This window comes from Camelus bactrianus, chromosome 10, assembly GCF_048773025.1.
Source record: "Camelus bactrianus isolate YW-2024 breed Bactrian camel chromosome 10, ASM4877302v1, whole genome shotgun sequence".
In the NCBI taxonomy this organism is placed as follows: domain Eukaryota; kingdom Metazoa; phylum Chordata; class Mammalia; order Artiodactyla; family Camelidae; genus Camelus; species Camelus bactrianus.
In genome coordinates, this window is record NC_133548.1 from 50466781 (window position 1) to 50491791 (window position 25011).

The 25011-nt window shown below is 53.5% G+C and overlaps 1 protein-coding gene across 1 annotated transcript in view; it reads right to left on the minus strand.

Annotated features, from left to right (window-relative positions):
* Positions 1-14499: 14499 nt before the first annotated feature.
* Positions 14500-25011, minus strand: part of LOC105083617 (guanylate cyclase D-like) — a 40204-nt gene continuing 29692 nt past the window's right edge. Inside the window, 5 exon segments of the mRNA XM_010973518.3 lie at positions 14500-14855; positions 18724-18809; positions 20404-20498; positions 21283-21381; positions 22341-22515. Of these exon segments, the coding sequence (XP_010971820.2) occupies positions 14747-14855; positions 18724-18809; positions 20404-20498; positions 21283-21381; positions 22341-22515 (564 nt within the window). The 3' untranslated portion in view covers positions 14500-14746.

Sequence of the window (25011 nt, forward strand, 5' to 3'; positions counted from 1 at the left end):
TATAGTCCACAGTTCTCAAATGGAGAGACTGAGGCTAGGGTTGGGGACAGAGAGTATAAATGAAAACCACTTGTCTGGGACCAGTAAAGTCCCATTTACACTTGGTGAAACTGAGTCTAGAGAGGTTAAATGGGCATATCCAAAGTCACCCAGACTATAAGAGGCAGAGGTTTCAGCTCAGTCCGTCCCTAAATCTAAGCCCAGGCCAAACTGGGTACTCTTTTCCAGGCATCAACTTACTCAGGTTGTCTTAGAGTGCTGTGCAAAAAGTAGCACGATGCTATCACTGTCTTTTCACCCGAGATTGAGGCTTATCTTTCCCAAAGACACCCCACCCCGCCACTGCAGATGTCCTGGTCCTACCAAATTCTGCTCTGCTGAGTATGGCCGGGAGGAAGGGGGTGCCTAAAGGAGGAGGACCACAGCCATCCTCCAGGTCCTGGTACCAAGGGTGGAAGAGAATTCCTCTTCCATAATGTTTCTCCTCCCTGATGGTCACTAGCCCTGAGAGTAGCATAGAGAGTCCTGTTTTACAGATGGGAAAGTAACCATCCAGAGTCTTGTGGGAAATCAAGATGAAGCTGGACTTAGAAGCTGGGTTCCCTGAATTCTAGATGGCAGCTGTCTTTCCTTTCTCCCCATCTGGCTCGCTGTGGGACAGACCTGGGCAGATGGGGTCAGCCCAGAGAAGACAGTCTGTGGTAGCTGGGAGGGCAGAGTGGGGGGCAGGGTGGGGCCTAACCCAGCCTCAGGGGAGGAGATAAGGGAAAGCCCCCTAAGGAGGAGCCTGAGCTGCAATAAGGACAGGAATAGGAAAGGTTACAGGACCTGGGAAGGGTATGCACACTTCCCCTCCCTCCCAGCCACCAGAGGCTTCAGATCTAAGCTCAGGGAGGGCCCAGCTGGTTGTCCTAACCCCTTCTCTGGTTCTAGTGCTCATCTAGTCAAATGGAACCTCAGTTTCCCCATCTGTAAAGTGGGGAAGCTAGTAACTTCTTCTGGGAATTGGTGCTAGAACTAAGAATAACGGAACCAGCCTGAGGCCTGCACCCAGTGGGTGTTAGGCAATTTCTTGCTGTCTTTATTGGGGCAAATAATGATGTCTCTGACACACCCTGTGGGCTTCCTTTTCCAGAACCTTGTCCAAGGAGCCTAATGTCCAGGAAGTGCTTCGCAGCAGAACATGGCTGAGTTGGATTCAGACAATACCTGGGCTCTCCCACCCAACCTGCTCCCCTCACACCCAGCACCGCCTCACCGTTCTTTGAGCTGCTGCCCTGAGCTGCTGCGGAGCAGAAACCACGGGACTGGCATGGAGTTTTGGCTGAGGCTGGGGTGGGGTGGGGCTGGGGCTATGGCGGGCTCGGGGAGATTGGCCCGCCTCCCACACACCCCCAAAGGCTGCGGTTGTGGTTAGTCAGTTCACAGGGGTCCACCTCCCTCAGTGCCTGGATGGGGCTCCCCAAGTGTTGGACACAAATGGGCAACCAAGCATGCCTACCCGCTGCAGATGCCTCTTGGGACAGGGGGCTGAAAGCGGGAACCCCACGTGCTCAGTACCTCTCCTTCATCTCTTCATTTCTTCAGCAGTTATGTTGCTATGTGACTTTTGGCAGGTGGCTTGATCTTTCTGACTGCAGTTGGCTGATCTGCAAAGTGAAACTAATAATAACACCTGATTCCTGGCTTGCTGTGAAGCCCAAATGTGTGTAAGTACCTGGTCGGGGCCTGGCCTGTGGTCCTTGCTCAGGAAACAGAACCTCCCTTCCCTGGCAGGTCCTGGAATGAAAATATCTAAGACCTACCCTTATGGAGCTCCCATACTGATGGGAGGCAGATGAGAACATAGGATGATAGAGTCCAGAGGCCTTGAAGGCCAAGTCCAGGAGTCAGAGCTGAATCTGAAGAGGGAGGAGAGCTGAGAACTGAGCAGGGTCAGATTTGCCCGGCAGCCCTGTGGAGGGTGGCTTTCTTTTAAAGGCCACCAAAATCAACGTTCCACCCAGTGTGGCTTAGCACCTGCTCATATCCCTCCACAAATGGGGCATTCTGCACAGCCCATCAATGCACAGCTCATCTTCATTGTGTTGGTATTTTTGTGGAAATGCTTCCATTTCCTCATGCATCTGTCAGTAAAGATAGGAGACACATCTTTTCCTGTGTCTTCAGGACTATTATTCTGAGATGAGAAAACCTCAGGCACCAAGGCAAGCTCAAGGCTCCCTGGGAGGGTTGTTTAGACCAGGCTGATGCCCAAGGGTCCCAAGTAGGAGTGAGTGGCCTGGGAAGGCAATGATGTGCACATCCTGTGTGACCCTGGACAAGCAACTAAACTTCTCTGAGCCTTGCTGGCCTCATCTAACTGTAGAAATGGAGTGGGAAAGACCATGGACCCCCAACTTAGTTTCACTGCTTTTTGCTGAACACCCACGGTAGGCCAATCCTTCATTTCATGTGGCAAATAAGGATAAAGACAGCCATAGACAGCCTCAGGTGTCTTTAGTCTCAATTACTGACTAGGAAACTTGAGGCTCAGAAAGGCTAATTAACTGGCCTAAGTCCACACAGCTTTGGAGCCAGGAATTGAACCTGGGTCTCTGGACTCCCAGGCCAGATCTCAGCACAAGGATGCGGCTGTCCTCACTCCCTGCCCCTGCCCAGCACCCCTGTGGGCCCCTGTGAGTCAAGAGAGTTCCCTCATCAGCCCAGCTTGGGGCCCTGCCTTCTGGGGCAAAACCCTGGTTCCTCTCCTGCATGCCCTCCCTTGCTCCCTGGGGCAGCTGAGCTCAGACCAGACCAGCTATGGGCCTCTCCTGGAGGCACAGTAGGACAGGAGAACAAATGTGGCTGGGTTTCAGCTGTAGGGAGTTAGTGAGCAAAAAGGCATCACTGGGTGCTTGGGAAACAAACGCTAATAAAGAGACAGGTGGTGTGTCCCTTCTTCTGAGGACTAGCTTACAGGTTTAACAGGAATAATGAGGGCTGCGGGACTGAGCGTGGTGCCAGATATTTCCTCCCCATAGCCATCCCACAAAAGGGGGACTGTTGTCACCCCCCTTTTACAGAAGAGGGACCGAGGCTCAGAGGGCTTCTGTGACTTGCCCACAGCCACACAGCTAATAGGGCAGGGCACAGCAGCCTTCCGCATCCCAGTCCTCAGATACTGAAGCCCTCGTGCATGTACAGCGACTGGCTGGGCTGGTTTTCTGTTCTCAGTGGGGGCACGAGTCATCCCCTCACTGGGTGCTTGGAGCGATCAATGCAGGAGAAGCCGGTGTTGGTAAAGCCCTGTGTACCCCTTGGCTGCCACACCAGAGGCTCCTGGCTTGGAGTCTGGTCAGTGAGAACTGGGGCTGAGGAGACTGGAGGCTCCAGGAGGCCCCATGGGAGATGGGGGGATGTTAGGTGAGAAAATTCAAGACTGAGTGAAGCAGGCAGGGCAGGATCAGAAGCAGCTTGATTGTGCTGCACGCGGACCGTGAAACCACAGCTCTCTGCCGAGCTCGGGCTGCTGGGAACCTGAGGGTTTGGCCCTTTGAGCCACACCACTTTTTCAGCTGTTTTAACTATTTGAAGGTCAAACTCAAGGTATCCTTTTCTTGATCATCCAGGGTTATTAATGTGGGCTTAGGTTGTGGTCTGTGACGTCATAAAGTGTCATCTCCAAGTTAATGTAGCAGCAACAGAACCAGGCCCAGGGTGAGGGGGCAGCAAACATGTGAGTGCCCCGAAGGCTGCACCAATTAGAGGCAGGGCTGCAGTGGGGCAGCCCCACCAGGGAGCTGGGCGACTTGGGCAAGTCATTCTCCCCTGTCAGCCTCAATTTCTCATCTGTCAGATGGGGACAGTGATTCGGCCAAATTTAAGGGGCTGTTGAGATGATGCTGCTGTAAAAACTGAGTGGAGTGGGGGTTGGGTCAAAATGACTGGCATCATCTTCCTCATCTGAAAGTCTGTGATTCCGAGGTGGACTAGAGGGACCTGCTGGCAGATGGAGCGCCCAGCGATGGAAGACAATGACTGGGAGGAGTGGAGTTGGAGGGACCCAAGCTCTGTAGGCTCAGGACCCAGGGCAGAGGTGGGTCCCAGGCCTCTCAGGTAGGACCCAGCTCCTATAAGGGGAAAGGCCATGGCCCAGACAAGGCATCCCATGGTGGGGGGCACTCTGCCTCTAGGGGTTCCCTGAAGGTCCCTTCCCAACTTCCCAACCCTTCCCGATTTGGGGTTTGTTGCTGAGCTGAGCTCCCGGCAGGCTGTGGGCTCCAGTCTTCCTCCAAGCCCCAAGGTCTGGGAGAACTTCTGGAAACTGGCTTGCCCCACAGGTAATAGTCACCTCCCAAAGTTTCGGAGAATCCTGCTTGCCTCCTCTACCTCCACTTCTGGAAAGACAGCAGATTCTAGGCCCAGAGAGTGTGAAGACATGACCTGAGGTCACACGCAGGCTGAGGGGGTGATTCCCTTGCCTCACATGCGGTACTCCTGGTTCACACAGCAAGCTCTTCAGAGGCCTTGGCCAGTTCCTCCCAACCTTTGGAGAGTATCAGACTCCTGCTTGTTAGGACAGATTGCTGGGCCCTACCCCTGAGAGTCTGGTTCAGTAGGTCTGAGCTAGGGCCCAGAACCTGCATCTCCAGCCAGCTCCCAGTGGTGCTGATGCTGCCAGCCTGCAGGCGCCCTTTGAAAAGCGCTGCGCCTGTGAGGGTGCGGGGCAGCTGGGCTCTGCGGAGAGGCAGCCTTCACCCCTCTGTGAAAGGGAGGTAGCGACAGCCCCTCCCCACTGAGTTGCAGAAATGAAGGGATGAAATGTAAACTTATGGTTAACAGGATTATGAACCTTTCTTACCATGAGTAAAGTTTTGAGATGAGTGTGAGGCCTCTGTATTAAGTTGAGAAGGGGATGGGCTAGCCCAGGCAGCTTTCTAATGCAGCTTTCATATTGTAACCCATTTAATCCTACAACACCCAAGGAGGTAGATATTATTATTACTGTTATTATTATTACCTCTCATTTACAGATGACATTTGAGGAAACTCAGAGAGGTTAATTAATTAACTCAAGTTTGCACAGCCAGTATGGGTAAGTCCAGGCCATGGGGCTGCAGCACCTACAAACTTAACACTCTTTTGTCTTGTCACATGATGGAGCATGAATTAGCCAAAAGAGCAAATAATCTAGAACTCTTTCAATTTAAAGTCTTTAAAATTAAAAACCATGACACACCTTGAGTGTAGAGCTGTATTTTCCCACAAATGGGTGGGCTGAGGAGGGGCCTGAGGAGGGCAGAGCCGAGGAACAGAAGCAGCCTAGGTTTCAGGGAGGGACTCACCTGGGACCCCTCCTCACTGTGCTGCCCACTGTTGTGTGACTGTGGGCTGGTGGCCTCACCTCTCTGAACCCATTCTGTCTCTAAAGTGGAGCAAGGATGGGTAACTAGGGCGGTTCAGAGTATGAACTCCTGAGTGTCAGGTGCCCCCCAGCCTTTGGCACTTACCCAGTCCTTGGTGCTGTCTGGGCGTTGTTTCCGTTTGGGGGGGTGCAGCTCTTTTTCATATTGCTTTAATTCAGGGGGCAGTAAAGTGGTTCGGGAAGTTTCCCTCGTCTGTGCTTGGGGCATGTGGGAGGGGACCTGCCTAAAATGTAACTGTGGCTGCCCCTTAGGGGCTGTGAGGGGGGCAGCATTGCCATCCTGCAGGGGGACAGGTGGGGCACCGAGACGACAGGTGACAGGGCGGAGGCCTGGCCACACTCAGCTCTCACTGGGACCGTCCTCTTCAGTGTGGCTCACTGTGGTCCCTTCTTGTCCTGTTCACTTTGCCTTCCTCCTCAGGACCAGCGGGCCTTCCCAGAATTCAAGTGCTGGCCTTTGGGAGGAATCTAAGGCTTGAGGAAGGCAGTAACTAGCTCAGGTCCCACAGCCAGGAGATGGCAAAGTGGGGGTGGAACTCTGTCCCTTTAGCTATGTTGGGCTGTCACGCCTCCTCTAGTGACAGCCCTCTTCACACATGCTTCCCCTACAGACACAGTGCACCCGCAAAAGCACACTCTCCCCTCCCACACACACACACACACACACACACACACACACCCTTCATATCCACCCTCAAAGAGAACACAGGACTCACAGGGCCACAACTCAGGAAAACAGGAAGCATGCGCCAACCTCACACAAATTCTCACACAGGCACACACACTGTCCACAAATATTTCACAGAGACACCCTCAAAAGTCACATAGCCACCACACACAGATACACCCCCGCCTTACCGGTTCAACTGTCACACATACACAACGCATGCACACATCACAAGCATGCACGCTGAGCGTATATGATGTCTACAGTGTATATATCTCCCATGCAAACATCAGTCACAAACACTCCACACACATCACCCACAAACACACTTCATATCCCATATATACAACAAACACCTAAAATATCCAGGCTCCCAAACCCAGTGCACACACACTGGACCTGGTGCACAGATAAGCCGTATGTGTGTGTGTTGCATGGACGTGCCCATATGCAGACTCACGTACACACACATGCACATGCTCGTGGGAGCAAGGCTGTGATCTTGCATTGCTCGTGAGGCTGACTTTTTCAGAAGCAGACCACACATGGGTAGGGCGGCTTCCACTAGGGCTGATTCCCTGGGGTGTGAAAAAAGAAGGGGAAAGGGCACAGTCTGACAGACGGTCCCTATGGTGCTGTGAGCTTAGGATCCCGGGAGCTTGGAGGCTGGGCTGGGGCTCCAGGTGCAGAGGGCTGGATCCTGTGTCCTGAGGAGTGGATGCCCAGCCCCGGCCCCAAAGCCAGCCCCTCTCCCTAGGTCTGAAATTTTGGGAATGCGTATTCAGCCTTACAGACTCCTGCTCTCTGGCCTCTTCTGGGCTGTGTGCCTTCTGCCCGCTTGCCTTTCCTCTGCCCTGTGCGCTGGGGCCAGGAGACCTGGGTTTGAGGATTGAACCAGACCCTAAAAACCAACTTCACCTCACGTGCATCAGGGCCCACCTGGACTCTTGGGGGACGGGCTGTTCTTCTGCCAGCAGAGGCTGCCTCTTGGAAAGAATTCTGGGCAGCCCCTCTCCCTGCAGGTTCTCCCATTAGCACGCACACTCACGTGTTTCACAACCCACTTCCAGGCCTCTCAGGTCCCTGCCAGCTACCACCCCACCCACCCTCTTGTCTCCTCCTGGCCAGACCTGTCAAGGCTGCTGTCTGCTCTTGTGGCCTCCATTTCCCCAACTTCCCTCACTTCTTCCTCTGCTGTCTCCAGCCCCATCATTCCACTCAGCTCACCCCCACCTCCACGTCCAGAACTGCTACAGACAGACACTATTCTGTCCCTAGCTCCTTTGGTCACTTGGTCACTTGGCTGCCTTCTTCACAGCTGCATGCTCCCATGGCATCTTGAGATGTCTCTCCTGGTTCTCTTCCCGCCTCTCCATCACCTCCTCCTGGATCCTTTCCTGCACCCCTACATCTTCTTCCTTCTCCTCTTCCATTGATCTTTAAATGGGTCTCCCTCCCCCTTGGCCTCGGCTCTTTTCTCTCCCCACCCAGCCCTCCGGAGAGCTTCCTGGCTCAGGGTCTCCCTTTCCCATTCATCCAGCCAGCCATTCATTCTCCACGTGGCGGCCAGATGGAATCTCTCTGAAACACAGATTTGACCAGGTCACTCCCCTGTTTAAAACCCTTTGACAGCCCTGGGGTTTCAAGCACATGTCACATTTCCCATTTTCCTGTCTCGTTCACTACTCACGGGGGCCAGAGTCCCTATCACGCTCCGGCAGACATCCTCCATCCTCTCTTCTCTCCTTTCCGGCTCTCTCCCAACTATGCGCAGTTATCCATCAAACTCCCTCTCCTCGCCTCTCTCTTTCTCCTTCCTCTCCCTCTCCTTTCCCATCTCTCCCCTCTGTCTCTGTCTCTGTCTCCGTTTAGAGTTGCCAGAGGTGAGCGCTATAGAAACTAGCGTACTGGGCTCTCATATGAAAATAAAAAAAGCTAAACCCTCCGACTGAAAGAGCTCTTCATGCCTGTGCCACAGAAATCCAGGGGCCAAGAGAGGGGAGATTGTGGCTGCAGATGTGAAAAAAACACCCTCCTTTGATGGCCCACAGGGAGAGAATTGAAGACATACTGCCCCGTGCATGGAAGTCCTGAACCAGCTTTTTAAAAGGCTCCTGGACGGCCAGAATTCCCTGCTGTTTCTTTCCCCCACTGCCCCACTCACACTTCAGGTTCTGACCTTGACATCTGCCCACAGCACACCGTGATGTCTGGCCCATTCAGCTCCTCCATCAGCCACCTGGACACCTGGCTGTCAGCCTTGGCTTCACCCAGGGCCCCAGCCTCACCTGCCTGCCCCTCCGGACCTTACCCCAGAACTCACCCCATTTCCTTTGGCTGGTCTCACCCTGCAGCTGGTGACTGAAGCTGTCACTGTGTCTGCACTTTTTTCCACGTAGCTGTGCCCAAGGCAGCCAGGATGGCGTGCATGGTGGAGGCTTTACGGGTGAGGACCAGTTCTGCCACTGGCTTGCTGGGTGACCTTGGACTGAGCCTCAGTAGCTTCATTAAAAATACGAGGACAATAATGTCTACCTTGCAGGATTGTAGTGTAGATGAAAGTGCAGATACTCCATCCACATCAGTTCCTTCTTTTCAGTAAAATAAAGACCCTTCCAAGGGCTGCCTGCAGGGGGAGCCCAGCACCTGGAAGACCTGAATCAGCCCTTTAAAAGGCTCCTGGGCCTTGGATCAACCCTGTAGTTAGCTTCCCTCAGGCCGTGCACCCAATAACAGTTCTGGAAAGGGGCCAGGTGGATGTTGTGCTATTTCTCAGGCTGGAAGGGTTTTGGACACAGTGGTGACAGGGGAAGGTTACACAGTCTCCAGGCTGCTGATTCCAGGTCTTGGGGGATTATTATAACTATGAATAGGAATACTCTTATAGTAAAAAACCTCTAGATTGACACTGGGTGTCTGAGCAATTTGAGAAGACGAGACAGGGCTGGGCATGGGGGTGGGAAAGGCTGGGCATCAAGGGAGACAGTGGGGAGGGTCTGTTGGCAGGAGCTCCACGGTGGAGGGCCCTGGCCTTCAGCAGTGGGGAACGTGCCAAGTAGGAAAGTGAGATGTGAGGGCTGGGCTGCAGGTAGACTGGGGACGGCGCAGGCCAGTGGGAATGGGGGCAGGAAAGGGCACGGAGGCCAGGGCCGTTGCTGAGGACCCAGATGATGGGTCCTACACTAAGGCAGAGACCACTGTGTTGGGTGGGACAGACATCGGGACTGATTAAGGGGGCAAGGGAAAGGGTCATGAGAAGAGAGGGTGGTCACTCCTGGTTCCGGCCAGGGGACAGGGCAGAGCACAGTCAGGGTAATCTGTGGCTCATCGGGGAGAGGCCTGGCAGAAGCTGGGTGCTGGGCCTGGAGCCCAGAAGGAAGGTCTAGGTCAGCACTGGAAGAGAAGTGCCAGTAAGAGCCTCACTTTCGTCTGTGTGTGGGGACTACTGCACCTGCCTCCCCAGAGAGGGTGTGGTAGGCTGCTCAAGCCAGCATCCAGGAAAGCCCTGGATGAGATGAGCATCACCTCCGTGTTATTTAATAGGAAATGCAAGTGGCAGACACTGGACAAACCTCTGCCACATGCTGACTCGGACCAGGCCTTTCGGAGGGGGACAGGATGCTGGGGTCTGCTGTCTTCTCACTGTCCATCAGTTGTCAGAGAGATTCCCCAAGCAAGTCTCCTCTGTGGGTTGGGGCCCACCTATTGCTCTGTGCAGCGCCGTCCTTCCTCCCTGGCTGGGCAGCTGAGCCCAGGGAGCCTGATGGCTGGAGAGGGATCACGAATCTTGGGGTTGCTAGAGGGTCTCTGGTTCTTTTGGGAACAGCTTGCTTGCCCCCTAGTGGACTTCTGAAGAGTCTTGAGAACTCAGGGAAATCTCTTGGACTGGGACCTTGGAAATTCAGCCCACCCTGCCCACATCCTGATGGGGAGACTGGAGCCCCGAGCAGGAATGGCTACTGCAAGCAAATCCAGGAGCAGAGCTGGGACAAGACGTGGTGTGGCTGGGCCTCAGGAAAGCGCCTGAGCTCTGGCGTCTCACAGCCCCAGGTGAACTCAGGAGCAACAGAGGTGAAGGTACCCACTTCCTAGGGCTGCAAGGACCACTCCCTGAGACAGCACACACACAACATGCTCAGTACACATGAGGCCCTGCTCCCCATCATTTCACCTCCCCATGTAAGAATATAGACTCAGCTCTGATAGTCTTTGAGCAAATGTGGATTTTCATGTGGGTACGTTTCCTTAAGGAGAGGTTCCCCTGCCACCACAGTGGTCTTCCCCACCTCTCCAGCCCTATTATATTTCTTCTCCCACTGAGGTCACAGAAAGAGGATTTCGACCCAGCCGGGCCCTCAGGAAGCCCCCAGTCTGCAGGCACAGGGCTGGACAGGGTGGCTGGGGAGCTGAGAGGCCAGAGAAGGTGCCCCTCCTGCAGTAGGCAGGGGTGGAAAGGAGAGTTTCAAGGAAGGCTTCCTGGAAGAAGTGGCAGAGGCATGGAGGGTGAGGAGGAGTTGGCCAGGAGTGGGAAGCAGAGGGACTGGGGAAGAGCACCCAGTCTAGTGCAAGGCTTGGAGGTGAGGGTGACCATAGCAGCAAGTGATGGGAAGGAGAGACAGGGTAGCCAGGGTCACACCGCCCACCTGGTGTGGAGGACCCCAGCTAAGCATTGGACTAAGCAAGCCCAGATGTAGATACAGCAGAGGAGAAACAAGGCAGGAGACCTCAGGAGCTGGTGTTGCAGGAGGGGAGATTGTTCACTGAGAGCCTTCGGGCTAACTAGTTCATTAGTTTGTTCATTCATCATTTCCACCTCCCAGGGCATGACTCTTCCTGGATGAAAAGAATGAACTCTATCAGGTTCCTTTCAACAAGAGGGTCAGACAAGGCAACCACTAAGTACGTACAAAGGGCAACCGGGAAAGGGTTTCAGGAGGAGGTGGCTTTTTAGGTAGACTCTGAAGGATGTGTAGGAGTTCACCAAATGTTGAAAAAAGGATAAGGTCATCTAGATAAAGAAAACAGCAAGAACAAGGTGTGGTATCACGAAGGGTTTGGGGAAGACGACCATTTGACATGGCCAGAGAGTTGGGTGTATAGGGGGCAGATGAGGTGAAGACAGGGGGAGTAGAGCCTTAAATGCCAGGTCAAAGTCTTCAGCATCTCTCAGGAGACCATCCCAAATTGTGCCAACCTGAAGAACCATGAACCAAACAGTTTCGGATCAGCAGGCCCTGTGAGGACCTTCCCTGAGCCCCAGGTGCTGTAGGGAGAACCCCATCCCCTAGAGATGCCAGGAGTGTCCCACTGCTGGGAACTGACCCCAAGGGAGAGGAGGATGGCCCCAGGCTGATGGGGGAGGGTAGGGGACTTCAAGGGGACCAGTTGGCACTGATTCATCATGAAAGTCACGACTTGGGGCCCCATCTCGGGGTTCCACCCAGGCACATGCACGGAAGCCCCATGCAAATGCTGGGCCAGCCCCTCATGAGGGGAGGGCCACCTTCGAGAACCTCCTCAGCCTCACCAGGAAGGTTCTGTGCTCACCTTGTTCACAGAGAAGAAAGCAGTGTGCCCCTAAGGCCACCCTCTCTAGGAACCTTCCAGGGACCGTTGCCATTTCTCTGGGCTCCTGTAGTAATATGCAACCGCCTCCGATCAGGAGACAGATAGAGGTCACTTCACCCCTCTGAGCTTCTGTTTTCTCTTCTAGAAAGTGGGCAAATACCTCCTGTCCCAGAGGGTGGCTGTGGTTGAGATAATGTGCATGGAAACTCCAGGCATAGGGCCTGGCCCACAGTGGGCAGCGGGTAAATGTAGACTAAACCAGCCCCAAAGCCTGTGGGTGCAGAATAAGGAGGCCCAGCCCCAGGCCAGGGCACAACCAGGAGCCAGGCGGGCATTGGCTTTCCACCTTGGTGACCTCGTCCCCAACTGACGGGAGAAGGTTGGGGAGAGGTGAGGACCACAGTGTGCGGATCTATTCACACACAGCATTGGCTTTGGTGATAGGGTTCCTCCACCCCAGAGCCCTTAGATTCTGACGTGGGGGTTCAGATCCAGGGCCTCTGAGAGCAGAGCTGGCTCAGCCCTTCTCAGCCTGGGCAGCTCAGAGGGTGGGCAGAGTGCCAGGGGCTACTCCCCCCACACTACCATCCTGGAGGGCCTGAGAGTAAGGAGACCTGTGGCCAGATCCAGGCACACCCTGACATGTAACCCACACACTCACAAGGCACGCGCTGGGACACACACCACACAGGCAGACATGCACTGTGGACGCAGACATGAATATCAGGAGATCTGCTGCTGCTCCCAGACTTTGGTGCCCACGCAGACACACGTGGGCACATGCTGTACACAGCTGAGGCAGCATACCTGCAGACACACACAGGCTCACACACACACACCAGTGCACATATACACAGACAACGACACACACAGATACACCCACAGACAAGCACACACATGCGGACACAGCCACATGTACAGGAACAAGGTCACCTGCCTGCTCAGGGCCCTTTGAGTGCTGATACCCACGCAGTGTGCACACAGCCACCCAGGCCTGTTAACACACTGGCACCCCAAGTCACAGCTGCAGCACACTCCTTGGGGACACCATGCTTTCACAGTGTTGCCTCCTTTGACCTGACAGCAGCCTGGTAAGGCAGGCAGCACAGGGGTCTGGTGCCCAACATGCAGTGAGGAGCTGAGGGGCTTAGAGAGGCCCATGAGCCAGCTCATGGGAGGAAAGAGGGATCCTAGTTTGAATTCTGGTCCCCTTGTGTCTGCTTCCTGCTGGGTCTCCATTTACCAGCTGTGTGCCCAGGGATACACACAGAGCCTCAGGCCAGAGGTCATCTCACCGTCACTAGACCAAATGTTCCTTTTACAGATGAAGAGGCAGAGGCTGGGAGGGAAAATCCACAGGCCTAGTGTGGTCCACACAGAGTTCTGTGGAGGAACCAGGGCCATGCACCTGGCCCCCAGCCCATGGCAGCACCGCACGTCAGACAGGACCTCACACAGAGCCTCAGGCACATCCCACAGAGGGGTGCGCACATCTTCCCTTCCTATCCCTTCCGCAGGCTCGCTCAGAGCCAGTCACGATGTTTCTAGATTTTTTCGTTAATTCTTGCAATGACATGGGAGGTAAGGGTGACTGTTTTTGCATTTGAGGAAACTGAGGAGTAAAAAGATTAGGTCTAATAGAAAACAAACTTATGGTTATGGGGGCGGGGGGTAAGAGAGGGTGGAGGGATAAATTGGGAGTTTGGAATTAGCAGATACTAACTACTATATATAAACTAGTAAACAACGACGCCCTACTGCACAGCACAGGGAGCTGTATTCAGTACCTTGTAATAACCTATAATGAAAAAGTATATGAAAAGGAATATACATATGTATATGTATAAGTGAATCACTACGCTGTGCACCAGAAATGAACACAACATTGTAAACCAACTATACTTCAATTAAAAAAAAATATTAGGTCTAAAGTTGTGCAGTCAGGATGGCAGGGGCATCTCCTAAAGCCGAGTCAAGCACTTTCCACCACGCAGCTGCTCATGGCTCCATACACACGTCTCCCACATCCCTCTCATGTCTCCTCTCTCTGTCTCTGTCTCACACACACACACACACAGAGCACAGCCCCCACAGCAGAACATTTTCTTGAGGACCCACAGTTCAGTTTTAGTGCCAGCTCCCCACTCCCAAGGAGTCTTCTGAAGAAGAATGAGTTTGTTTAGAGCTTAACCTGCCCCCTGGCCCCTGGCCCTCTCCCCTCAGTTAAGGAAATGAATTCCATGTGCACCCGGTCCACCTGCACTGAAATCAGCCTCTGGGGTTTGGAAAGTACTCTTTGATGTTGGGAATCAGTTTAATGAGTTGGTTGTGGGGTTTTTTTTGGTTGGGGGGTAGGTTTCCCCTGTAAGACAGAAGTCTTTTTTCCCTAAGAACCAAGGAATTATCACTCCCCTCCTTACCCCTCTCCTGAGATTTGGGGAGTCCAAGACCTGGAATCCCAACACAGCACTCACAGAAGCCCAAAAGGTTAGGCCAGCTCCGGGAGGACAGGCAGGGAAGGAGGCAGCTTGCTCTGAGCGTTTGCTGTGGGCCAAGCCCTGGTCAGGAACAAGCCTCATGTGGGCTCTGTGCACACCCATTTTAGAGATGACAAAACAGAGGCTCCAAGAAGTGGTGTGAGGTGAGCACATGGTCTGGCCACAGTGCCTGGTCCCCATCTTGCTTCTGCCCATGGCAGCTATGCCACTTGGGACAAATGACCTCCTCTCTCTGGGCCTGGGCACCTGGGCTGTCTGGTGGGGACAGTGTTCTCCAGGTAAGGAACAGTGAGTTCTCTAATGAGCTCTCAAGAGTCAGAACCATTTGTCAAGAACAAAGCACTGCATGAAAGGAAGAGGCTATTTCTATTTTTATTCTTTTTGTGTCTAGAAGCAAGTTTACCCATAGGATTCACACAGGAACACCTCTATTAATATCACTCTAGGGCACCTTTTAATAAGCGCCTTGGTAGTCACCAGGGAGCTCAGCAAAAGAGTTCTTTGTTGGGAGTGGAGCAGGGAGAGGGCTTGGGGTGTCCAGGCACAGGGGACTCTGGGCGGGGACTCCGGGCTGGTACCCACCCCTGCCGCACTCTGTCCCTCTCCTCATGGCCTGGCCGAGGCCTTCCCCGAGCTCCAGGGCCCGGCTATGCTCTGGCGGGCTTTGGCAAAGGCCACCTTGATTTCTTGGTTTATGAGGTCTTGCCAGGGGTCCCTGGGGAAAAAGGACAAACAGGAATAATAAACCCTGACCCAGAACAACAGTGGTGGCTGTTTAGAGCCCACAGCTGCTTACAAGGATCCCCTTGCTCTCGTTGGCTCCTCCTGACCCCCGCAGCAGCCCTGCCGTGGGCAAACCACTGGTTGTCAGGGGCAGAGCGGAGAGAAGGGGCCCCTGTGTGGAGTGTCACTGTGACAGGTGATGGGAGCCAGTTCCATGGGTACTGCTGCCTGGGTCGTGGCTACACCAAAACATGAGAGGGGCCTTTTGTCTCCTTCCCCTGATTTCCACCAGCTTCCCTAAGCAGCCCCAAATATAAAGATAGACAACTTCTGCAGATAGGGCAAATATTGAAAGTGAGAATGAAAGCATCTTTAGAAAACTTGACTTAAAAATCTTGTTATAGAAATTAACACAGCCTTGTAAACTTCAATTTAAAAAAAAAAAAGAAAATCAAGCTATAGCATACAGTTCAAGTAAAAATTTGGTAACTGCCTTGTAAACACAACTCCAAGACAAGTTCCCATCCAGCTGGCCCTTCCTACAGAGATTCTGCATGTCTTCTTGTGTGTCTGCCTGGGGTCCGTGGGTCTGCCTGTCTGTGATCTCATCTCCAAGCATAGGGAGGGGTGTATGGTAGTATTTCCACTTGTGTGTGCACCTGACACCCATGACAGGTAGAGTGTGTGTGCACGTGTGGGCGCACTTGTGCGCTCAGGCCCCGGGTGCCCACCTCCTGGATCTGAGCCTGTGGGTATGGGATTCTCCCCTGCTGCCCGGAGGCCTCGGAGGCTCCTAGGTCGGGCAGAGCTCACTGTGGCTAATCTCTGCTCTCCTCCCTCCCTGAACCAAGAAGATGAAAACATTGCTGGCACTTTATAAAGTTTCTGTCCCGGAGTGGAAAAGTCATCCCTGACAGAGCTCAGAATGACAAATGGCTGCCAGACCTGCTGGTCCCCAATTCCAGGATGGGGTGGACAAGGCGGGGGACTGGCAGCTGGGCTGCCTAGGGCCTGCACAGCCAGGTCCCTGCGAGGGAGATGGTGGGAGCTCACCTCCCTGGGCATCAAGCATCTGCAGGCCCATCAGCTGGCCAGGCTGTCCTGGGCAAAGTTCCATAAATGCATCAATAAGAAATATCAGGGAGTAACAAGTGCTACGGGGACCCAGTGTGGGGAGATGGGAGGGAGGGTGACAGCAGGGCTCGGATTAGAGTATGTGATGCGATCCACCTTGTGAAGGAGGCAGCATCAGAGCTGAGACCTGCAGGAGAGGAAGGGACAGGCCAGGGTGTTCTAGATACAGGGGGCAGTAAGAGCAAAGGCCCTAAGGTGGGAAGCGCTGAGAGTCTTGAGGAGCAGCAGGGAGCCCCTGAGCAGGTGGTGCACAGTGGAAGGTGCTGGAAAGCTGAGCTTAAGGGGCAGGTCCAGGAATAACAGAATGGGACCCCAGAGTCAACTTCAGAGTTCAGGCTTGAGTCTCGGAGTAGGAAGACCCAGAGAGTATTAAACAGGGAACTTTCATATTAATCATGTTTGTGTTTTACTTAAAATATCACTCTGGCTGCCGTGTGGAGGTGGATGAGGGGAGATGGTGAGGCCTCCTGCAGTTGCCCAAAGAGAGGAGGAGGTGAAGAAGCCGGCAGGCTTGGGGTGTGATGGACTGGAGCTGCAGGACTTGCTGGGGATTCCAGAACAGTGTCCAGCTTTCTGACTGAGGGTGGCGAGGCCACCCATGAGAGAACGCTGGTGGAGGGCCAGGCCGCCAGGTGGGCCTGGTGGATCTCCAGTGCCGTGGAAGCTCCAGAAGGAATTGTTGAGGGGTCAGTGTGAGCTACCCGGGGCCTGGAGCTTGGAGGGGAGGCTGGGGGCCGAGGCCCGTGACAGTGTCATTGGTGTGAAGAGAGGAAGGGAGGCCGCAGGGAGGTGGCCGATGCAGCCCCAGCATCCATGGCTTGGGGAGAGCAGAGGAGCTGGTGGGGAGCCCGGGGAGCGTGAGCTGGAGAGCAGGTAGCACAGCCAGGGCGCCAAGGAGGCCCAGAGAGCATGTTTCTAGGAAGAGGGAGGCAGGGGAAATGCTGCGAGCCATCAGGCTGAGAACTAAAACTGCCCACAGAGCTGGTGACATGCGCGGAGGTCACCAGTGACCTCACAGAGCTCTCTGGGCCGTTGGGGGTGGAAGTCAGGCTGCGGGAGCTGGGCCTGGAGTGGGAGGTGAGGAAGTGCAGTCAGCGTCAGCAGACAGGACTTCTGAGAAGTGCGGCTGCCAGTGGAGGCAGAAGTGGGGTGGGCCCCCGAGGGCCTTGAGGGCAGAGGACGTCTTGCCCTTGGAGGCCAGAGAGGAGGTTGGAGTAGAGGAGCTCAGTGGATGGGAACAGGATGAGGGGGTGGGTGAGCTGGGGCTGCTGTGGCATGTGGGAGGGCCCAGGGAGAGCAGGGACCTGCCCGAGGTCACACAGCCAGTCCCGAGCCCTGTCCTCACCCAGCAAGCCATCTGCAAAGTTGCAGGACCCAGGGTTGTGTGGAGGCCTTTCTGTGAACATAAGCTGGCTTTGCACCCAGGAGGCTAGAGTGTCCTTATAAAAAGGATGCAGCTGTGTGTCCTGTACCCTGGGGGCTTCTCCATACACCAGTGTGTGTCCATCCGTCCCCCTCCTCCTCCCTACCTCGCTGGACCCAGTGTGTGTCAGGGAAGGCACTCAGATATGAAGATGAACAGGGCACTGCCTGCCCCAGGCACCGCTCTGCCCGGGCTCCCTGGGGCCCCAGGGGCACCTTGACAGAAGGAAATGGCTGCTCTGACTGCCCGCAGCCCCTGTCCACATCAGTCCTTCTGCTTGGAGGACACATAGCCTGGGCTGTTTAGTGCTAGTCTTTTCCCAGGAAGCCCATGAGTTGCCCACACGCTTCCCATCTTTGAGAAATGAGAGGTAGGTAGCCGGGATGGGGCCATCCTGGAAGAGCTGAGAAGGGCTAGTCAGAAGTTCTGATGAGGGAAAGACTCTGGGCCGAAAGATCTGAGGTGGTTGTGCAGTGGGGCCCTGCTGGAGCTCTGAACATCCCCAGGGCAGCCTCCCACTGGTGGAATAAGCCTGGGGGCCTGAGGGCCACCTCATCAGTAGGAAACTAATTCTCAGCAACGGACAACACTTACACGCTCTGCCCTCTGTGGACTGCCCACTGTTGAGTGGAAGAGAGTGAGGAACAGCACGTCGCAGTAAAACGTCCTTGCTTCCTCCACCACCTCACCTGTGTTGCCCTCAGCAAGGGACATGGACAAAGGACAGAGGACAAAGGAAAGAGCCCAACTGCAGGGCAGGCACAAACTCTCTGAGAATCTGCTTCTTTTGGCTCCTACAATATGAGTGCCCTTTGATCTGTAAATTCCTCGTCTGCAGAATTAGTCTGAATGGTGACAAAAGCCCAGTGATATTTATCAACGCATCAACCTGTAACCAGCTCAGGTGGGAAGAATCTACATGCCCTGCCACAAGAGAAAGGCTGAGCTAATCACGGCGCCCGCATGTTGCAATCCCAATGCCATAAGTGTTAGTAAAGTGCTCTGAACAATACAGGAGGGCGCTCAGGATGTTGAGCGGACAGCACAGATCGGAATGAGAAGTTACGGAGGCAGCATGATCTCACCCACAACAGATGCATCAGAAACAGGCTGGCAGGAACCATGCTAAAGCGCTAAGCGTGGCTGTCTCTCAGGACCGGAAAGATAGCGATTAATCATTAAAGAATTCTGCATTTTCCAAGTTTTCCCAATAGGCAGGTAATACTTCCATAATCAGAAAAATAGCAAATGTCAAATTTCAAACAAAAGAGGCCAAGCTTTGGGGGAAACTCCCCTCACTCACCCTGGTTTGATGTCCAAAGGTGTGGGGAGGGCTCTGGGGAAGCCCGCCTTCCCCACCAGCCAGTAGGTCTCCTCGATGCCCTTCCCCTGGAAGACAGAGGAAAGGAGTTGAGCAAACCTTCACAAACTGAGACCAAGGGCAGAGGCATGTGACTCCTAAGCTCTGGGGACAGCAGCCTAGAGCCTGGAGGCAGACTGGGTCCAAATCCTGGCTCTGTCACTTGCCAGCTGTGGGACCTTGGCCAACTTACTTCACCTCTCTGTGCCTCAGTTTCCTCAATGCCTCATAGTGTTGTGAGGATTAAATAAGTTAATATTTATCTGTTAGAGACATAAATAAATAATGACTTACGAATGTGGTAACCAGCAGACCTGGCATGCTGAGATCCCAGGATTCTATGATCTGTGATTCTCCCAAACTATTGAAGGATCTGGTGGCCTCCCCTGGGATTGGCGTGCAGCCATCTGGAGTTAGGAGCAAAGAGGACGTGAGGGGCACTGGGGTCAGGGCTGGCTGTCCTAGACGTTCCACACCCCACCTTGGCCAGGGGTGGGTATTGCCACTTGGATCCCCGGGCCAGCCCAAAGAACTCGAGGTCGGCATGCCGCCCTCCCCAGTCCCTCTCTGATCCCCTTCTGTCATCAGAATCCTCATCCTCAGGACATCTAGCGTCCACTCCCCCAAATAAGACATGCCTGCCCTTACTCCAGCTCACTCTCCCTCAGCCTCCAGAGCAAAGGATTCCACATATGCTGGCCTTCATAGGCTGTGTGACTTTGGATGAGTTACTGTCCTCTCTGAGCTGCACCCTCCTGCTCTGACATTCCACTGTGTAATGAAGTGAGTCCCGTGGAGCACCCTATTTCTGGGGCCCAGCTGCAGCCCTGGGCCTTTAAATGTCTAGGCTGCTCTAGACTCTTCCAGGCCTGGCTCTAGCTAAGGAATTGGGGGAATGAAAGAGGGTGGGGTAGGAAGAAAAGTCATTCATAGGATGGTATTGAAGGTTAACATTTAAAAAAAGAATACAGAAGTGACAGACCCATCTCTGCCCTTTGGTGCTCAGGGGCAAGTAAAAACCATTATCACACCTACAACAGCAGAGGGCTGGCCGTGGGCCTGGTGGGTGCACAGAGAAGGCCTGATAGTTACTGCTGTGGGGATGGAAGAAGAGGGGTACTCCTGGGTCAGGGCAGGCTTCAGTGAGAGGTAAGGTGTGTGCTAGGGTTCTGAGGGATGAGTAGGAGCCCAACAGTGCTATGGAGAAGGCACAGGCTTTGGAGCCACCAGACCTGGGAAACAGCTGTGTGACTTTGGACAAGTCATTTTGCCTCCCTAATTTAATTTCCTAACTATAAAATGGGGACATTGATCCTCCTTTCATTATTTCTGTAATAAATATGGTAATATATGCTGTGCACCAGCATGCCGCCCAGGTAGGTGACTAATAGAAGTAACTTCTCTGCCCTGGCCCTTCTCCTCATGGGAGCCAAATGAGGGAGTAGCTCCTAGGAAGAAATGTTGACTTAGAAGTTGGGGAGTGAAGAAGACACTTAAGGTGATCATCCCCCTGGCAGGCATTTCCTTCAGCTACATCAGTCAGATGAGAATCTCTCCTGCTGCCCACAGAAACTGAACCTCTGGAGACATTTCCCATCAATCCTAGGAAAGAAAGTCTCCCACCTTTAGCTCAGTCTGGCCTCTGATGTCAATTTTGTAGCCTTCATCCAGGCTGAGCGGTGCCTGGACAGTGCTGCTGCGGACATGAGTTCTGTACGCTGAGAAGAAAGGTAGTAGTCAAGTGACCACCTAGCGTCTGGTTAAAATCTTTAAAAGCCTCAGTTCCAGCCAGCAATGCACACAATTCTGATTCATGCAATACCCTTCGCCTGGCCCTCTTGTCCTAGTAGATTGTTGGGTGCTAAAATAGGGGTCTCAAGGAAAAGCAAATTATAACATGGATTGAGTGTTAAGAAGAACTCAAGATGAGGTCAGAACCTTGGGAACATAATCACTGCTTATAGGGAAGACAGTGAAGGCTGAGTCAGGGCAGATAAGCAGTCATTCTTCTTTTACGGGCAGGACTCCCCAGTAGGGCATCTGTTTAAGCAGAATGTCTGCTGAGCAGTGTTAGGGTGCCCACAACCTGTGCAGCCAGAAACAGGCTCAGCTTTTTCAGCTGCTCCAACCAAGCCTTCGGAGAGGCCCCTGCTGACAGCAAGGGCCTAAAATGGCATTTTAAAAACATTGAAAAGGGTCTCCTCATTGTAAGGATGGGGAAACCAAGCCCTAGAGGAAGAGCGTTTTGCTCAAGGACACTAGGCACACTGGCTGCAGTCAGGCCGAGGACCCAGGCTTCCTGCTTTTCCAGTCATTGTTCTCTCATGAGATCATCACAGAAACCCTGTGGAAGGTTAAAAGAATCAGTGACATACGTCTCCGTATAGTTGTTTACTGTTAACTAGGGTACGCTGCCACCAGGTGGTGATTTAGTTACTAAGTCCTGTTTGAAACATCCAGGCTTCAGGGGTCATTCCCTGGGCAGGATAGAAACTCACTCACGCAGACCTGTAGACTCCATCCGGGATGAGGTGTTAACAGTGTCCCCAGAGAGGCCGTACCGAGGCATGGTGAGACCCATGACCCCTGCCTCACAAGGCCCTGAAACTCAAATGTACCCAGTGAATTCTCGTAGGTCCTGGACCCAAGGGAAGTCCCCACAACAGTCTTGCCCTTCCCACACTCCCCACTCACCCCTTCCAGCTGCTATCCCCACCCCACATCTTGGGCTCCCGCTGAAGGATGAGGATAAAGCTGTATGGAGTCTCTGATAAAAACCAGAGAGGAGGCAACATCTGTGCCAGGCTCTGGGATGGGGGTAGGGGGACATAGACAAATCAGAGCCAGGCTCTGCTCTTAGGGAGCTCCTAGCCTGGTGAGGGGAGATGTGTAAACTATAATCAATGCTCTGAAGAGGAAAGCACTAGGGCTGTGCCAGCCCAGAAAGGAAACTCTGACCCAGCCCAGAGGACTTCCTGGAGGAGGCAGTACATAAACTGTGTCTTGAAGAATGAGAGAATGAGGGCAGGGAAGATCAGGTGCAAAGGCACAGAGGCAGAGAGCCCACTTGTCTGTGGGAAACGGTAATCAGTGAGTATGGATGGAGTGGGAAGTGGTGGAAGATGAGGTTGGAGAGATTAACAAGGGCCTTGGAGGCTATGGCAGGTGGGGTGGGCAGGGAGTTTAGACTTCATTGTGCAGGGATATGTAGAAAGGAAGGGGTGGGGGCATAAGAAGGATATACTATAGTAGAGACCCTGAGGCTTCTCCTGGCCCCCTCCCAGCAAACATTTAGTTGTTTGCATGACAACAGAAGGTCTCTGTCCTGCCTCTTCCATCAGATTCTTAGCTCCCCAGCATGAACTTAGATGCCCTTGATAGATAATAATAGACAGACCCTTAAAATAATAGAAGAAAAAAAGAAATGTAAAATTTTTCTATTATGGAGTTTTATATTCTTAGAATTCCAGAAGCACACCACTGGGGTTGTCCCGGCCAGTGCCCCAGGCAGGGTTGGGAGACTGCTCTGGCCTGTCGCTCCTACAGACCCAAGCATGTACCTGAGTGCAGCCCAGCCCTGATGCGAATGGGCACAGTGGGCGCATGCCTTATCCCAAAATTGCCCATAGAGCTGAGGATGTCCAGGGCCACGTTGGCGATCTCAGCTGCATGCCGGTTCCCATTGCGCCAGGGCAGCCCGGATGCTACCATGTAGGCATCCCCGATGGTCTCCACCTGGAAGTCACAGCCATTAGGCTCCAGCACAAGAACACGCCCTCCCTGGTCTGATCCACATCCATACGAGGCCGAGTCTCAGGTGCGTCTGACCCACCCCTCGAGTCTCTGGCTCACAGTGCCCTCTCTACCAGGGCTCCCATCCCAGCTGCTCTAGCAACGATTAGATCTGCACATTTCAGGTCACCTTTGTCTGAATTGCAGGTGACCGTGCCTGTCTCATCTCCTCTGACCAGGCTATGGGCTCCCGGGCAGCAGGCCAGGGTGCCCTGCCTGCACAATGCCACAGCAACTGATCGGGGCCTCATCTGGAGAGTGCACATGTATGTTGGATACATGTCCTATCTCCCAAACCCTTGGCCTTCCAGGTGTACTGAAAAGAATGGAGAGTTTGAGATCCGATAGGTGTAGATTCAAACCCTGGCTCTGCCATTTACCTTGCTCAGGCCGGCCACCTGTGCGAGCCTCAGTTCCTCTCATATAGAAAGTATATTAAAAATAAAGTATTTAAAGAACCAGACTCATCATAGATGCTCAATAAGCAGGCTTCTGTCTTTACCATCATCACCACCACCACCACCACCATCATCATCTCCTTGGCTAATGGTTTAGGAGACGAGAGAATCCCAGAGTTTCAGAGTTGGAAGGGGCTTTAAAGCCCACCCGCCTGCCTTCCCAGTGGCCATCCGTGCCCACCTGCATCTCCTTCTTGAGTGGCTGCCTCTCCCCATCTAGGCAGCTACAAAAGTTGAGTTAAATGGCAACCTGCCTTTCACCTGCTGGTTCCAGATCTACCTCCTGAACTCAGGCCACAAATCTTTCCTATTCTGAAATGCATTCTCTGTTCCAAAAGCCCTGTTCCATGTGCTGGGGACACAGATGTGGACCATGGCCTTCTCCCCTGCCACAGGCCAGGCCAGCCAAAGTGAAGATGGAGACTCTACCCACCAAGTCTTCCCATCTGCCAACTAAAGAGCCCAGCTCATGCACTTCCCCTCCTACAGCAGGCACATGCTGGCACCATTCGGACCCTTGGAGCAGAGCTGTCCCTCTGGCCAGGCATGTCCGCTCTCCCTTAGCACCTGGTGGGTAATAATAATCATGATGATGATGCTCCTGTTGCCCACAGGGGACACTCTAATTCAATAACTCTCACACACCTTTAGCTGTGGACTGTGCCCTACTCCCTGTCTCCCCAGGCCTCTCTCTCACCCAGGCTATCTTGGCCCCAATACTGGGAAATGATCTGCCCTAATTATGCTACATATTGCTCAAATACTTAAATTTACTTCTTATGGCAAATGGCTTAAAATTCATTCCCCATGGATCCAATCAGGGATTCCCATGATTTGCAGAATTTGCTGATTTATTCTTAACAGTTGTTACCAGTTCCCCATGCTTCAGCCGAATGGGGACCTTTCTGCTCTCTGCAGAGACACTCAGCACTCACTCGCCTCCAGCCCTTGATCGCCTGCTCCATCTGCCTGAAATGCTCTCCCTGAGTCCCTGTCTGTGAAGATCCTAGCCCTCCATCAGCCCAGTTCACATTTCATCCAGCCCATAAAGTCTCCCCAGTCACCCGCTGGAAAAAAGACGCTTCCTTCCTCAGGGCTGTGACCTCCATCTCTCTCCCCATCATCTGTTGTTGTCAGCACTTACATGTGGACTGGCATGAATGTGGCGGGGTCGGGGGCAAGGCTGTCCCGCAATCTGTACATTTCCACAGAGGAGAGAGACCTCTCCCCAGGAGAAGAAAATACGAACAAACCCTGGCTTTCCCTCTTTCCCTCTTCCCTTCTTCCCCACAGGAGGATGAATGCATTATCTGATTGGCAAGATTGGAAGAAGGACTAAGTGCTCCTTCAAATACTCATACAGCAGTTATTATATGCCAGACACTACTTCAAACCCTTTACAAACATCAATGCGTTAGATCGTCACAAGAATTCTATCATGTAGGTACTACCACTATTGCCATTTTGCAGACGGAAACTGAGCCAGAGAGGTTAAGTCACTCACCAACATCACTCAGCACAGATTTGAACTTGCTCGGTCCAGCTTCAGAGCCCATACTCTATGCTGCCTCGTGATGCACATGGCTGGGGCCCATTCTCTCTCTCTCTCTTTGAGGAAGAATGTGCCTGCTGTGTGAGGTTTCCCTCTGTTCCTGTCCTGCACGTGGTCAGCACGCGCGTCTGGGCCAGGCCTTGCCTCTCAGAGGCAGCCTGGGAAGTGAACTGCTCGCCGGCCTCACTTCCAGCCTGCCAGGTGTGCAGCTGCAATTCAGGAACAATACACCGGCTCTGGGGACCCAGCGCTGCCTCAGATGGGTGACCCAGGGTCCAGACTGTGGAGGAGGAGCAGGAGAAAGCCCCACAGTGGCCACACATCCAGATCATACTCTCCAAGCTGCTAAGCTGACATGTGGCCCTCCACCTGTCTGCCACCTGAGCTGGAAGGGACAGTTTGGTGTAATTAATAATCACCCTACCACCC